The sequence below is a fragment of the Kockiozyma suomiensis genome, assembly GCF_038497685.1.
Source record: "Kockiozyma suomiensis strain NRRL Y-17356 unplaced genomic scaffold V2V93scaffold_9, whole genome shotgun sequence".
Taxonomy (NCBI): Eukaryota; Fungi; Ascomycota; class Lipomycetes; order Lipomycetales; family Lipomycetaceae; genus Kockiozyma; species Kockiozyma suomiensis.
Genome location: NW_027117672.1, coordinates 274,671 through 288,732, shown reverse-complemented (window position 1 = coordinate 288,732; position 14,062 = coordinate 274,671). Strand labels below are relative to the sequence as shown.

General features: G+C 44.3%; 7 protein-coding genes across 7 annotated transcripts; 4 read left to right on the top strand and 3 right to left on the bottom strand.

Annotated features, from left to right (window-relative positions):
- Positions 1-26: 26 nt before the first annotated feature.
- On the bottom strand, positions 27-1,034 carry V2V93DRAFT_371673 (mitochondrial 37S ribosomal protein uS10m). The gene has a single exon (XM_066910564.1). It carries the CDS (start codon positions 961-963, stop codon positions 169-171), a length of 795 nt encoding a protein of 264 aa, XP_066764950.1. The 5' UTR covers positions 964-1,034; the 3' UTR covers positions 27-168.
- A 60-nt stretch (positions 1,035-1,094) lies between these two features.
- Positions 1,095-2,655, top strand: V2V93DRAFT_371669 (uncharacterized protein). Its single transcript, XM_066910563.1, has 4 exons — positions 1,095-1,643; positions 1,697-1,812; positions 1,874-1,995; positions 2,056-2,655. The coding sequence occupies exons 1-4, from the start codon at positions 1,200-1,202 to the stop codon at positions 2,502-2,504; spliced, it is 1,131 nt and encodes a 376-aa protein (XP_066764949.1). The 5' UTR covers positions 1,095-1,199; the 3' UTR covers positions 2,505-2,655.
- Positions 2,656-2,965: 310 nt separating this feature from the next.
- On the top strand, positions 2,966-4,420 carry V2V93DRAFT_371667 (uncharacterized protein). The gene has a single exon (XM_066910562.1). It carries the CDS (start codon positions 3,179-3,181, stop codon positions 4,247-4,249), a length of 1,071 nt encoding a protein of 356 aa, XP_066764948.1. The 5' UTR covers positions 2,966-3,178; the 3' UTR covers positions 4,250-4,420.
- Positions 4,421-4,465: 45 nt separating this feature from the next.
- On the top strand, positions 4,466-6,658 carry V2V93DRAFT_371664 (uncharacterized protein). Its single transcript, XM_066910561.1, has 6 exons — positions 4,466-4,644; positions 4,845-4,988; positions 5,055-5,125; positions 5,196-5,357; positions 5,423-5,841; positions 5,907-6,658. The coding sequence occupies exons 2-6, from the start codon at positions 4,856-4,858 to the stop codon at positions 6,472-6,474; spliced, it is 1,353 nt and encodes a 450-aa protein (XP_066764947.1). The 5' UTR covers positions 4,466-4,644; positions 4,845-4,855; the 3' UTR covers positions 6,475-6,658.
- Positions 6,482-8,149, bottom strand: V2V93DRAFT_371661 (uncharacterized protein). The gene is made up of 4 exons (XM_066910560.1): positions 8,026-8,149; positions 7,760-7,959; positions 7,604-7,700; positions 6,482-7,544 (listed from the first exon to the last, which is right to left on the bottom strand). Exons 1-4 carry the CDS (start codon positions 8,079-8,081, stop codon positions 6,698-6,700), a joined length of 1,200 nt encoding a protein of 399 aa, XP_066764946.1. The 5' UTR covers positions 8,082-8,149; the 3' UTR covers positions 6,482-6,697.
- A 76-nt stretch (positions 8,150-8,225) lies between these two features.
- V2V93DRAFT_371659 (uncharacterized protein) lies at positions 8,226-10,640 on the top strand. Its single transcript, XM_066910559.1, has 2 exons — positions 8,226-9,005; positions 9,062-10,640. Exons 1-2 carry the CDS (start codon positions 8,442-8,444, stop codon positions 10,475-10,477), a joined length of 1,980 nt encoding a protein of 659 aa, XP_066764945.1. The 5' UTR covers positions 8,226-8,441; the 3' UTR covers positions 10,478-10,640.
- A 415-nt stretch (positions 10,641-11,055) lies between these two features.
- Positions 11,056-13,616, bottom strand: V2V93DRAFT_325924 (P-loop containing nucleoside triphosphate hydrolase protein; the record flags this gene model as incomplete). The annotated part of the gene is made up of 4 exons (XM_066907514.1): positions 11,056-11,169; positions 11,233-11,387; positions 11,454-12,750; positions 12,804-13,616. 4 exons carry the CDS (start codon positions 13,614-13,616, stop codon positions 11,056-11,058), a joined length of 2,379 nt encoding a protein of 792 aa, XP_066764944.1.
- Between the last annotated feature and the right edge of the window lie 446 nt (positions 13,617-14,062).

The following is a 14,062-nucleotide window of genomic DNA, read 5'->3' as shown; positions in this document are numbered from 1 at the left end:
TAGGCGTACAGTCACTCACGGTGGTGTTTATATGGATCTTTCTCGCTTTGTACAATTAGCAATACATATCATGAAGGCTTTTATGATAGTTAATATTAGAATATTTACTTGGTAAATATGATCTTTTTTGAGAACCAACCTTGTGCTATATACAATTCAGATTGCTTCTTATTTCGTAGTGGCTGTAGTCTTCCGAGCGGCTCTTCTCTCCAACCTACTCTGCCATGTGGGAGTCTTCTTTGCAGCCTTCTCCTGATCGGCAGCTTTTTTCTCTGCAAGTGCAGCCTCGATATCGAAACCTTCCAAGCCTTCCCTGCAAAACATGTTTGCCTTCATACCAACACCAGCCAGCTCATGCTTACGCAGAAATCCAAGCCAAAGCTCAATTGTTTCAAGATCACTATCATAAACCTTTATTATTCGCTTATGTGTCACTCGTTCGTAGTTCTGCTTCGTCTTTGTCTGCACGAATGGAGATTTTGGCATTGTCCACCGCTCGGTCTTTGTCGGCAGGGGTGAGAGTCTAGCTGGCATGTTCAAATAAAACGCAGCACGCATAGCAAAATCCGAAAATAGATCAATCGAGTCCACAGAATAAGAATACAGTACCATATCGCATACTTTTTCGTCGTGTGTCTTAGGAAGTCTGATGGGCGAGTAGTGCGTCAACTCCACATTCATGGGCATCGGGCGTTCGGTACGCGGCCAGATCTTCAGTGAAGATGTCATGTGTGCTTGACCTGTCTTAGGATTTATATAAACTTGTCGCTCATTAATGAACTCGGGCAAATCTGTGGCTCTGTTATAAGGCTCAAGCTCGGCTTCTACGACAGTCCGGTCGTATTCTTGGATGTTTGCGTTACCGGCGGAACTGTGAGAGTTGAAGCGAACCAGCGTCCTTGGAATACCAAGACATAACTGCAAATCTGATGTCCGTAACAAGCGTAGACTTCTTAAGCTCATTGCGGGTAAGCTGTGCTGAGGTGCTGCTCGTTCACGTACTCGGGATGCTTTTTCGCTGAACGTAAAAATTTGTGGTTTGCGACTCGAAAAGTGCTGTTTAGGGTTACCCACCTGGCCTCTCCCAGACCTCAAATAATTTGATCCATTATCGCACACAATTATCCTGTTATATATTAGATCACTTATAAAATACTCTGATGAGTTTATAGCTTTCATTTTTGGATCAGAATATTGTCATGAGCGGTCAAAATGCTTGTCCGGCTCTCCGAGCAGTCAATTCCGCTTGGCGGCGTCAGTATTCCACATCGGCACGCAAAACACCACCTGCGCTTCTCAATTCACCCAATACGGTCTTCAGCGGTATTCAGCCCACCGGAGTTGCTCATATAGGTAACTACCTTGGAGCTTTAAGTGCCTGGGGTCGTCTTTGTGCGCGTTCGCCGCCTTCGACGCGTCTTATTTTCTCTATCGTTGATTTACACGCGATAACGATGCCGCCGCCGCCTGAATCTCTGAGGGAGTATAAGAGACAGGGTGCGGCTATGATTATGGCTTCAGGTGTGGATCCAGAGCGATGTGTCTTATATGCCCAGAGCGCTGTATCTGCGCATACTGAGCTTTGTTGGATACTTACTTGTATGAGCGAGTTCGGATATTTGAGTCGTATGACGCAGTGGAAGGTATGACAAGTTTATTGTTCTCTTGTTAAAAGGTATTGATTCTAATTATACAGAGCAAATTGAATATTGCTGACGACGCGTCGACTGATAACCGCGAAGCTCAAAAACATCTAAATCTAGGACTCTTCTCGTACCCGGTTCTACAGGCCGCGGATATTCTGCTATACCAGTGCGTCCATTTTAAAAATAACTGAATGATATGGACTTTCACTGATAAATAAGAAATAAAGGACGAATCAAGTACCAGTAGGTGATGACCAAGTTCAGCATCTAGAATTGACGCGACATATCGCTGACCGCTTCAACACTCGGTATGATTGCAATGTCTTCACAATGCCCAACGTTCTCCTAAGTGAGTTCTCATTCTCCTTTCGACTGATGATGAACTGGTATCTAACGTTAGCCATATAAGCTCCAACCCCGCGCATCATGTCTCTCAAGAATCCCAAAAAGAAAATGTCAAAGTCAGACACCGCTGTTGGATCTCGAATTATGATTTCTGACACGGCTGATCAAATTGCAAAGAAAATTAAAGGCGCAGTGACTGACAGTATAGAAGGAATAACATATGACCCAGAAGCACGCCCCGGAGTAGCGAACTTGATTGACATTGTCGCCGGCATCACTGAGCAACCGCAAAAAGAGGTTGTCAAGCAGTATAGCATGATGAAGCATGGAGAATTCAAGACTGCGGTAACTGATGTTATAGTTTCCAATTTAGACCCTGTAAGGCTTGAATTTCAACGAATTAGTGCCGATCCCGAGTATATTGACGCGATCTTGAGAAGGGGTGCTGAAAGAGCGAATGAGATTGCTCAGCTCACACTAACTGAGGTGAAGAGAACTATTGGTCTCCTGTAAATACAAATAAATACATAAATACCTGTTAATGATTTTGATATGTGCATAATGTTCTAAACATATGTTGGGAGAATTTTCCTTCATTATTGTACAAGGTGATGGAGTTAAAAGAATTGAGAAGTCCATTGAGACGGTCCATTTTGACCAGGCCCAGGGAAACAACTGATCAAATACTACAGAAATTTCATCATCAGATGTACCTATTCCCAAGTACTGAAATTCAGGCAATAACCCGCCTTCGCAGGAAGAAATATACTCTGGAGCTTGTGCACTATCTGCCGGTTACAAGTTGAAACCAATAAATTCTTATCGTTCTGCAATTGAAACCATCTCTGGCTCTTTTCTTTGATTTGGGCCACGTTGGCGTAGGATAACGTTCACTCCCATTCCCGCAGTATAAGTCCTTACCGCCTGAGATGCTCTAAATCCTAAATCCGAACTCCCACTCCCACTTGGCTATAGATTGTTACATCCATCCGCATCCGTGTGTTCTGCTTTGCGTCTCGACCGATCAAGCAACGTAGAACGATTTGATAATTCTATGTTTTGTATTTTCCTTGCTAGAAGCAGTAATTTAAATTAGTCCGGAGGTTGCAACTTGGCTTCGGTAAGGCGCAGTTCAGTACAAAGCATTCAGCTGTTACCATTTCGATCACTAAGTTTTTCAGCTTAACATGGTTCTGCACAACAATAAATGGGACCGAAAAGCTACTCGGAAGTTCAATAAAAAGCACGGAATACCAACTACATTCAAACCGAAAATCCCTCATGCCGTAAATGTACTTGAAGAGGAAGAAACATCCGAGGCTTCAGATTCTGATCCCTCAACAGGATCTAGCGATTCCGAAGGCCAGACTGCAGGCGATGCAAATGAAAACACTGAATCTGGTACTGAAAGTCAGGCAGAGGTTTCTGGTTCTGTAGCTCGGACTTCTACAGGGGGAACAGGCGCTGTTGCAGAAGTGCGTACGTCTCGACGAAAGAAACATCTCTCATCCAACGCCTGGCGATACGAGACTCAAGAAGCTGACGATGAGTACGGAATATCTAACATTGATCGAGAGGACGAGGATCTTTATTTACAGCAGATATCGCAAACTGCAGGTGATGCATTATCAAAATATCTAGATGCAGAGAATAAACGTGCAAAGGACGTTGAAGAACGGAATGATGCCGTGGCTGACATTTTCGAAAGCCAGCTGTCCCTTGATGAGAATATCATAGAGTCTAGCAAAAAGAAAAAGAGCTGGACAGATACGGTGGCTGGTAGGACAAGTAAAGAGGGGAAAAAGATAGTGACGTATGATGCTAACGATCCATCTTTCGCGGAGTCAGATCGCAAAATTGAAAAATTAAAATACGCAGAATCGATCCGAGAGCGGTATAAAAACTCATCGAGACGAGAAAGAGATGCCGAGCTTGAGCGATTGAAAAAGCTGCCAAAGCAAATTGCGTTCGCAGCCAAGCAGGAGAAGGAGATGGCAGAAGGTCAACAGTTAGAGGACGATTTTGTTGACAATTTTTGGAGTGAAATGGACCAGAAAGATTTGAGAAGTAAGAGTTCAGTCAGTGCAGATGGTGGAAATGCGTCAAAACCTACAATGTCGAGAGGTTGGGGCATTTCGAACGAGAAATCAGACCGTACTGTATCTCCTTCACATTCACAGGTTCATAATACCGCAACATCCACTACGTCCGTTGCAAATGATGATGATTTTTTGGATAATCTGCTTAGTTTCAAATAGTGGAGAGTGTGTATAATTCTGCATGTATCAATAGTGAGGGAAAAATATGAATTATAACTGTATTTATTAGCGGTGCTTTTTTGCGCCCGAGCTACTATTTAGCAATTGTAAGAGTCTTGGTCGAAACGTAGTAATACCACTGTTTTCGTTTTCTAATCATTTTGATGACACGATATATGTGGTGTTCGCTTGAAACCCCCTTACAACTAACTATGAGCAGTTTCGTGAATTCCAACGTTGGCAATTGAAGATATAAAAGTTAAGCCTCACGAAGTCGCGACTGACGAGCTGAGTGTTCACAGCATTTAATCTTTTGGGCCTTCTTCAGACTGGCACACATCTTTCCAACTCCCATTATTGCAGCTGTTTCTACTAACACAACAGCTATAAATAAGGTATGTGTTTTATTCTTGATTCCATCAAAGAACAATCTGGCAATTGATGTATGCAAAGCTATTTGAGAGTTCTTTCGTAGTGAGAGAAATGAGTTTTAAATTTTTTCTCATGCGGTTGAGAGGCTTAACATCTCCAGCGGATAATAGCACGCTCTATGTATCAGGAATAAAATTTGTCTAATAAATATTTTTACTTATAGAAGTCATCAAAATGCTGGATATATTAATGTTTTTGGAGGACAAGGGTGGAAATCCTGAGGCTATTCGCAAGTCGCAGGCCGCCCGTGGTGACTCAGTTGAGATCGTCGATGAAATTATTAATGAATATAAGGAGTGGACTAAGAGTGCGTCTCAACTTTTGTTTTTTGTTTGAAAGCAATATGGCATATACTTATTACGGTTGAATGTAGTCCGCTTCGAGCTTGATGAAATCAACAAGGCGCAGAATAAGATCCAGAAAGAGATTGGATTGAAATTCAAGGTGCGACTTCAAAAATTTCTATTTCTAAAATAGATTTTCAAACAAGAACTAATGTTCTGGATAATTATAGGCAAAAGAAGATGCCTCTGAGTTGGTGAAGCAAAAAGATGAACTTATCGCCAAGAAGGCGGAACTAGCTAAGAAGGAGCAGGAAGCCGACACCCAGCTTCGCAACAAGGTCAATAGTGTCGGCAACATTGTTCACGAGTCTGTTCCCGTCAGTCAAGACGAGGTACGCATACTTAATACCTGCATCTTATGAACGACAAAGTTCTTGTTATTAACTGCTCCGAGTAGGTGGACAACGCTCTGATCCGGAACTGGGTTCCAGAAGGTGTCACCGTCGAGAAGCGCGACTGCCTTTCTCACCATGAAGTATTGACACGGTTGGATGGTTACGATCCTGAGAGAGGAGCTAAGCTCTCTGGCCATCGTGGCTTTTTCCTTCGGAATTATGGTGTCTTCCTCAACCAGGCACTGATCAATTACGGCCTCAGCTTTCTTACTTCGAAGGGATACACCGCACTCCAGGCTCCGGTCATGATGAACAAGGATGTCATGGCAAAGACAGCCCAGCTCTCACAATTCGACGAAGAGCTGTATAAGGTCATCGATGGACAGGATGAGAAATACCTGATTGCCACCTCTGAGCAGCCTATCTCTGCTTTCCACTCAGATGAATGGTTTGAGCAGCCTTCGGAGCAGCTCCCTAAGCGGTGAGTTTATAACTTAAGTAAGAGTGAAGCTGTGCAAGGCCAACAACTAAGATATGATTATATAGTTATGCCGGATACAGCTCATGCTTTCGTCGAGAAGCCGGTTCTCACGGAAAAGATGCCTGGGGTATTTTCCGAGTTCATGCGTTTGAGAAGATCGAGCAGTTTGTGCTCACAGAACCCGAGAAATCTTGGGAAGAGTTCGATAAGATGATTGCGCACTCTGAAGAATTTTATCAGTCACTGAAACTTCCTTATCGCGTAGTTGCTATCGTCTCTGGCGAGCTCAACAACGCTGCTGCTAAGAAATATGATCTTGAGGCTTGGTTTCCATTCCAAGGTGAATATAAGGAACTAGTCAGTTGCTCGAACTGCACTGACTACCAGTCGCGAAACCTCGAGATTAGATGCGGAATTAAGAAGCTCAATCAGCGTGAAAAGAAATACGTGCACTGTCTCAACTCGACATTGACTGCCACCGAGCGTACTCTGTGCTGTATCCTTGAGAATTATCAGACCGAAGATGGATTCAAGGTTCCCGAGGTGTTGCGCAGGTGGATTCCAGGCGAGCCTGAATTCATTCCATTCACTAAAGAGTTGCCCAAGAACACCACTTCGCAGAAGAAGAAATAAAGGAATGATCTAGAACACGAGTATTTTATTGTTATTCCTCATTTGTAAGTTGAGTATTAGGATATTTGACTGCGAGATCGCACGTTCCCGCTGTATATTAGTGTACAAGCTGCTGGAACAGGCTTCCTGTCTTGGATTGCAATAAAGTAGCTTTTGAAATATGACTCAATTTGTAACCACAAAACTCCAATAACAAAAACAAACAAATCTAGAGCTACCCTAGTTATCCTTTTAAATGTCTTACGACTGAAATCCAATTGATCGAACCCTCTATAATACATATTTCTTTGTCACGATATTCGCTCAAAGTCCTACTCTGCTCTTCCAACACACTGATATCCTTAGAATACGATTCTCCCACCGGATATCGATCATTTTTTCGACTTTTGAGATATGAACTGATTAATTCAATATATGCCGACTTGCGTCGTTCACTAATGTACCGAGAATCGCTGATTATTCGCCGCAAGAAGCACCACACTGACTCATGTGGCAGGCTAATTGTGGTAGCAAACTTGATCGTATCCGTAACGCATTGCAGCAAAAGCGAATTATCAAGTTTCCGCGATGTGGGTAAATCAGCTGAGCTTTCTCGGAATGAGTTGTCTACGTAAAAAAACAAGATCCATTGGAAATAGCTCCATGCGGAAGAGTCGCTTGCGTGAGCTTGACACCATTTCTTCACTTTGGAAACAATGTTTTCCAAAAATTTCCTAATGTATACCGTAGAGTAGTAACGTGCAGAAGGCGAATACAGTAGAGGTGAGTACAGTGTCTGAAAGATCCACCGCGCATTGTCCCAAGCGTAATAGTTCATAAAGTGATGTTTGGCTGACGCAAAAACAGTTTGCAATTCAAGCTTGCAAAGGTCCTCTATAAACCGGACTCGATCTCGATCTGCTATATCGCTATGGGCTCTGCGTACCCGTAAAGAGACTATGTACTGATGATAATTCCATAACATCGGCGATTTATTGTGATGGCTCAGCCGGGAGCTTAGGAGAATATTAGTGAGACGATACTCTTCGGCTAGCGTTGCTGAGTTGCAATTGTTAATCAACAGGCGTTTCCTAAATTTCAAGTTCATGTCAATACTATGGGCTACTGCTCCTAACATGACGCGCCTTACCTTGCATTGATCGCGGTCAGATTCTCACTGCCTACGAGAATCAGTACAAGCGAAGTACAGGAAACTTTACGGGCTTGCTCCTTAGTCCATTCATCCACTACGCACGTATTTAGTCAGCTTTGAGCTAGCTTGTACTAAATGGATCAAAATACGCACATTTGGCGAGGTCAAAAAAGACGCTCCGGGCGTATGCAAACGCCGATAAAAGTATTTTCTTGGGGATACCAACAATCTGCTCCTGCGGAACTACAACAATTGGATAATACTGTTTTAGATAAACACCGCCCATGTCGTCGTCAGTGCTGATCATCTCTTGAATTTCAGGAGAGACTGATTTGAGGATCTCGACCTCGTGTCTATAGATCCGATTTTGTTAACAAGCCACGGTACCATTTATCACCCATCCTCAGAGATGAACTCACATTCTCGGCGTCGCCAGCGCGCCATATATAGAAAGGCAATATTCTGAGGCCTGCATTGAAGATTGTTGGCTCTGTACAGCGACAGCAGCTTATTGCTCGCTGCATTGATTTGTTTGGTCTGAGCGGAGCCTTCCCTCGTGAGTTAATTAACTTTGACAATGATAGGCTTAGCCCCTGAGTGCACCAAAGTCACTCAAAATATCATGTGATCAGAGAACCGGACCCTACAGTCTCCTCGACCGAAACTTGAATGTTTCCTGCACCTCGTTCGCGTACTTGCTTTTCACTGCCTTGAACTCGCAAGCCAAGGTGCTACTATTTGCTCTTCGAAATCAACACTTGAATCGGGCAGTCACACTTTTTATTAATTTTTTCATCTTTTCATCTTTGCTCTGCTACGCGCCGCGAGATCAGTTATGGATACGGGTGCTATTTCTTCCGCCGAATCACCCAAGCGCAAACGGGGAAGGCAACCGTTGAACCGCCCAGACTCTGAATCTGGTGCCGGTGAGCAAGATTTGGTCAGAAAATCACAGAAGCCATTGGATGACGAAGAAGAAGGCGAGGATAAGGAAGAAGACGAGGCGAAAGTTGACAACGATGTCGCCGACGACGACGATGACGATGAAGATGACGATGACGAGGATAACTCCGACGATGATGAGAACGAGTCTTCAGAAGCAACGGCGGCGCGTGAACGCTCAGGCGCCATATCAAAGAAGAGAGCGGACGCTGAAGCTGCTATTTCCGCCGCTACTGGCGAACCAGTGGGAGCAGATGACAAGCGAATAAAGCGCGGACGTCCTCCTACTGTAGACAAGCCTTACGAGAGTAGAATCAAGACCATCATGAGATTGTTGAGGAAGGCCAAAATTTCAGACCGGCTGCTGTATTTACCGTTCGACAGATTGCCGGATGTAAAGCAGTATCCAGAATATTACAGAGAAATTAAAGAGCCCATTGCTCTAGATATGATAAGAGTACGTATATACAAAATTTCCTCTCTAACTACAATTTTTTTCTAAATATGCTATAGAGAAATATCAAGCGCAGAGAGTATCCCAACGTTGAGATGTTTATGGCTGACCTGGAACTTATGTTCAACAATGCTAAAGAATTTAATGCGCCTAATTCTCAAATTTATCGAGATACAGTTGCACTACAGAAACTTGTGAGCAATATTGCAGCGGAAGAAATGAAGAAACCAGATAGTGCATATCAAGATCCCGATATATCAGTTAAAAACGCAAGAATTCCTCTTGACAGCATTGAATACCGAGGTGAAGTCTACCGTGTTGGCGACTGGGTTCATCTAAGCAATTTGAATGATCCATCGCGACCAACTATTGGTCAGATTTTTCGAACGTGGGAGGTGGCTGATGGACGCAAGTGGATAAATGTGTGCTGGTATTACCGTCCTGAGCAGACTGTGCACCGCTTTGATAAGCTATTTTATGAGAATGAAGTAGTCAAATCTGGACAGTATCGAGACCATTTAATTGACGAAGTAATCGACAAGTGCTTTGTTATGTTTTCAACCAAATATCAAAGAGGACGACCAAGCGGTATTCGAGATCGCATCATCTACTGCTGTGAGAGCCGGTATAATGAAAACGAAAAAACTTTTAACAAAATTCGCTCATGGAAGGCATGCATTCCGGACGAAGTTCGTGGCCATGAATACGACATGGATCTCTTTGATGGAGTGAGACCCTTGCGCAAAGTCCCATCGCCGATTAAGCACCTTTTACCGCCAGATGCTAAAGACGATGATCCTATTCCCGAACCCAAGATGGGCGTTGAGAATGCGCCACCAATTATTGGCGCGGTATACAGACGTCCACCTGATCCCAATATGAAGGAGCCATCTCCAACGCCTGATCCCCCGACGCCAGTGCCACCAACGACGACACAGTCGTCTGCGACCAACTCTCCGCATTTACGCAACATGTCACTTCCGCCACGAGCTTCCGTCGAGCGCACGATGAGCTCGTCGAATAAACCTTTGACGCGTCCCGACTACTCCAGATTTAACTCAGGGGTGTCCTCAGGGCCCGGAACCCCTACTCCACCAAGCATAGGCTACAATGGCGCTTACCAACACCCGGGGGCTCTCCCAGGATACAATATGCCACCTCAGCTTAACCGTCCCGCTCCTCAAGTTTACAACCCACCTCCGCCGCCGTCAACATTTACTCTCCCGGACTACATCACCGACCGCATTCCTCCCGATACTGCCGAGCTATACCAAAAGGACGAGAATGGCAAGTTATTGTGGTTCAGCGTTCCCCCTGTTGATGCGATGAAAGTTTACGAATTGCCAAATATAACCGGAAAGGGCATCATTGGGCACTCTATTGAGTTTTTGGCAAAGAAGAAGCAAATTTCTGAGAAGCGCAAACAGAGAGAAGCTGAGTTGGAAGCCTTATTTGGCAAGAGAGCGAAAAATTAAATTAAGGCGTAATCATTTTTATGTGTACTTTTCATGCGTCATAACATTGGTATTATTTAAATTTGTATGTTAAGAGTGTATTGTACTTTTATGTTACTGTATTTTTATGTATGTTGTATGAGGAAGTGTAATTAATTCATATTAAAAGAATTTCGAATCACAATATGCTGGAACGCGCTCTTTTGGCAGATTCATTTTTGGTACAACTGGCTAAATATAAAACCAAAAAAATTAGACAGTCGATGGCATGAAATTGATTTCAGGAACTGCAGTGATCTCTGAACCTAAGAAAGATTGTTATTAACGGCGCAATCTAGCTGAACTACGTCATATGCGAAGTCAATTCACCGGGTAAAGAAGGATTCTGTAGATCGACAGAATTGAGCGCGAAACGATTGTCGAGTCTGAGGAGATATTTCAATCATTTGTCTTGGATTCTGGAAACGCGAATGAGAACTATTTCCTCAAAATAAATGAGGAGATCAAGCATATTAAAAATGTCCCAGAGCAAATAAAATTAAGAAAAAGAGACATAAGAAAAGGTGCAAGAAGCATACTTTGGAGGCCACTTAGATATGTTATACAACAGTATACCGTCCAGGTCTTGTTTCGCTGGCTTCAGCGGCAGCAACAGTGCCTTCAGTTAATAAACGCTTCAGCTCATGCATGGCGCTAGATACATCAACTTCTGTCTATAATTTGAATCAGTTAACAGCTGCACTTAAATGATATACTAAAACTGAACAATAACATACCTGTCCTTCAACTAAAATGTATAACTTCGGCTCGCCGTTCGGTGGAGGAACTTTCCCAGGAGGATAAAATGTGCCCTTAGTAGTGATTGATGTTCCAGTTGTTTCGAGCACCTTAGCAGTATTCGTTCGGTTTGTAACTGCCCATCTAGCTTTTTCTATAAAAAACAGATTAATGATTAGTAAGCGTATCAAAAGAGACAAACCGAAAATATGGTACGTACGAGGGAAATCGTTGATGACCAACGTAGCATGAAATTCGCCAGCATCAGGACCATTGTTGTCTGCAGCTGGTCCGACTTTTGTTCCCGTAGTCTTGAGCTTGGATTCCACTTGCGACGTAGTTAACTTAGCACGTTCAATTGCACTAGCAGCTGCAGCTGCATTCGCCTTTGCGTCGCTCCCTGCAACGACCGCCGCAACGGGAGTCCGTCTATGGATCACAATAGGTTCAGGAGACAAGGATTTCTTAGCATCTGGTGTAGTCGTCGGAGCAACATCATCTTCGTCATCGGAATCTGCCACCTCCGGAGCGGGCTCTTCATCTTCACCGTACGCCTTGCGCTCAAGCTTTCGAGCAACATCTCGCGCAGCATCAAGTTTATCAAGACCCTTGCCACCAAAACCTCCAGCTCCGTATCTTTCTTTGCCCGACTTAACCTTCTCCAAAAACGCATCGGCTAGTTTCTGAAGTGACTCCGGTACCAGCTGCTTACTGAACCTCAAAGCCTTAGAAATCTCAAAGGCATGCTGCTCTTGTTGAGGAGTAACAAACGTCACAGCGGTACCTGAGTTTCCGGCGCGTCCTGTCCTTCCAACGCGGTGAACATAATCTTCAAGGTGATTGGGTGAGTCATAATTGATCACCAGCACAAGCTGCTTGACATCAAGTCCGCGGGCTGCTACTGATGTTGCAATCAGAATTGGAACAACGCCATTTTTGAAGTCTGAAATTGCAGAATCTCGATCACCCTGGTCTTTACCTCCGTGAATAGAAAGACAAGGGTATCCTCTAGCCATCAGCTGCTTCAGTAACTGATCAGCACCTTCTTGGCGCTCAACAAAAATGAGAGTGCGAGCATCTTCATCTTTGTTGTATAGGTCTCCAAGAAGTTCCAGTGTGCGCACAAACTTGGTATCCTCTGAGCGGACCTCCACGATCTGCGTAATCTCACTTGCTACTACACTTCGAGCACCAACAACAATTTCCACGGGCTTCGTCAAAACTTTTCGGGCGAGAGCCTCCATCTGTTTTGGGAATGTAGCTGAAAATAAGACGGTCTGCCTATCCGGTCTGATATTGGCTAGAATCTTCATAACTTGAGGTTCGAAACCCATATCAAACATACGATCAGCCTCATCGAGAGTAACATATGTCACTCTTTTCAAGTTAGTGACTCGACCAGAGTTGGCGGACAAAAGATCGATTATACGACCAGGAGTACCAACAATAATTTCAGCTCCTCGCTTGAGCTCTGCAATTTGATCTTTGATCGGGGATCCTCCATAAGCACAAACAGCCTTTGAAAAGTTAGTATTGCAGAAGCAAGTCAGAATAATTATTTCAAGCTTACGCGAAGGTCCAGGGCTTTTAAGAATGGTTTGCACTCTTTATGAATCTGAACGGCCAATTCTCGTGTCGGTGTCATGATCAAAGCTATTGGTCCTTCGCTAGGCTGCAAAGGACGTTGATCTTTTATGTGACGAAACATTGGCAGTAAAAATGCAATAGTTTTTCCACTTCCCGTTTTGGCCACACCAATCACATCTCTGCCGGCCATGATAGCAGGCACGGCTTGAGCTTGAATGGAAGTCGGCTTTTCATATTCAAGTTTCCTGATAACATCCATTGTTTGCGCGGGAATCCCAAATAGACTCCATTTCTGAACTGGTTTAGGACAGTCCACCCCTCTGATTTTTATCCCGTCCAGTTCGAGTCTCATTTCGTCAACTTCTTCTTCCGTGAGGTCAGCTAACTCTTCAGGTTCAACATAGAATTGCTTTCTAAAAGACTCATAGTTTATTTTTGCGTGATTAACTGTCGGAATGTCTTTTTTCTTTTTGGTTTTTTGCGTCATCGCAAGAACATCGTCAAGATCTAACTCTTCAGCCTCAATACGGGGGTCATCGTCCTCTTCGAAAACCTCACCTCTGCTGAATCCAATAGGAGCGTCAGGTACATTCTCGGTTAGAGAAGACATGAACATGTCTAGCGGATCGACTTCTTCCTTCTCGTCTGCGGTAATCGCCGATTGGGTAAGTTCTGAATCCTCGTTATCCGACTCTTCTAAGTTATCGTCATCGAATCCACTTTTTTGATGTATTTTAGATGAAACGTCAACATCCACTCCGAGATGATCTGCAACAGTGTACTCAATATCCTCCATCTTGCCGTTCTCTTGCTTACTACTGTCGTCAAATTTCTCATGTGATCTCGGTTCTCTATCGACCTTCCCGTCGCGCGACCTGTCTCTTGATTGCTCAACTTCAGAACTACCATGCCGACTCGAACGTTCATGTTCTCGTTCGTAACTGTGTCGGCCGCGGTTTCTGTCTCGGTCACGGTCGCGGTCACGGTCGCGGTCACGGTCGCGGTCACGAATCCTCGGCGACCTTTCCCTGACCCGGTTTCTATCTCGCTCTCGCGGTGACCGTTCTCGAGCGCGGTCATAATCTTTTCGCCTATCATAATCACGGTCGCGGTCGCGGTCGCGGTCGCGAGAGTACCTACTGCGATGTTCATAGTCATCTCGACGGTGCCGATCTGATCCGGAAGAACGACTACTACTGCCGCTATAATGGCGGTCTCTGCCTGAGACCAATTCATCCCGCC

Bases quoted from the DNA above. Each gene is read 5' to 3' on its own strand.
- V2V93DRAFT_371659 (XM_066910559.1), top strand. From the start codon at position 8,442: ATGGATACGGGTGCTATTTCTTCCGCCGAATCACCCAAGCGCAAACGG. The intron at 9,006-9,061 runs GTACGTATATAC...AATATGCTATAG, and splicing joins TTGCTCTAGATATGATAAGA to AGAAATATCAAGCGCAGAGA.
- V2V93DRAFT_371664 (XM_066910561.1), top strand. From the start codon at position 4,856: ATGCTGGATATATTAATGTTTTTGGAGGACAAGGGTGGAAATCCTGAG. The intron at 4,989-5,054 runs GTGCGTCTCAAC...GGTTGAATGTAG, and splicing joins ATATAAGGAGTGGACTAAGA to TCCGCTTCGAGCTTGATGAA. The intron at 5,358-5,422 runs GTACGCATACTT...TGCTCCGAGTAG, and splicing joins TTCCCGTCAGTCAAGACGAG to GTGGACAACGCTCTGATCCG.
- V2V93DRAFT_371661 (XM_066910560.1), bottom strand. From the start codon at position 8,081: ATGCAGGCCTCAGAATATTGCCTTTCTATATATGGCGCGCTGGCGACG. The intron at 7,960-8,025 runs GTGAGTTCATCT...TCGGATCTATAG, and splicing joins GCGCTGGCGACGCCGAGAAT to ACACGAGGTCGAGATCCTCA. The intron at 7,701-7,759 runs GTGCGTATTTTG...ATACGTGCGTAG, and splicing joins CTTTTTTGACCTCGCCAAAT to TGGATGAATGGACTAAGGAG.
- V2V93DRAFT_371667 (XM_066910562.1), top strand. From the start codon at position 3,179: ATGGTTCTGCACAACAATAAATGGGACCGAAAAGCTACTCGGAAGTTC.
- V2V93DRAFT_371673 (XM_066910564.1), bottom strand. From the start codon at position 963: ATGAGCTTAAGAAGTCTACGCTTGTTACGGACATCAGATTTGCAGTTA.
- V2V93DRAFT_371669 (XM_066910563.1), top strand. From the start codon at position 1,200: ATGAGCGGTCAAAATGCTTGTCCGGCTCTCCGAGCAGTCAATTCCGCT. The intron at 1,644-1,696 runs GTATGACAAGTT...CTAATTATACAG, and splicing joins GTCGTATGACGCAGTGGAAG to AGCAAATTGAATATTGCTGA. The intron at 1,813-1,873 runs GTGCGTCCATTT...TAAGAAATAAAG, and splicing joins GCGGATATTCTGCTATACCA to GACGAATCAAGTACCAGTAG.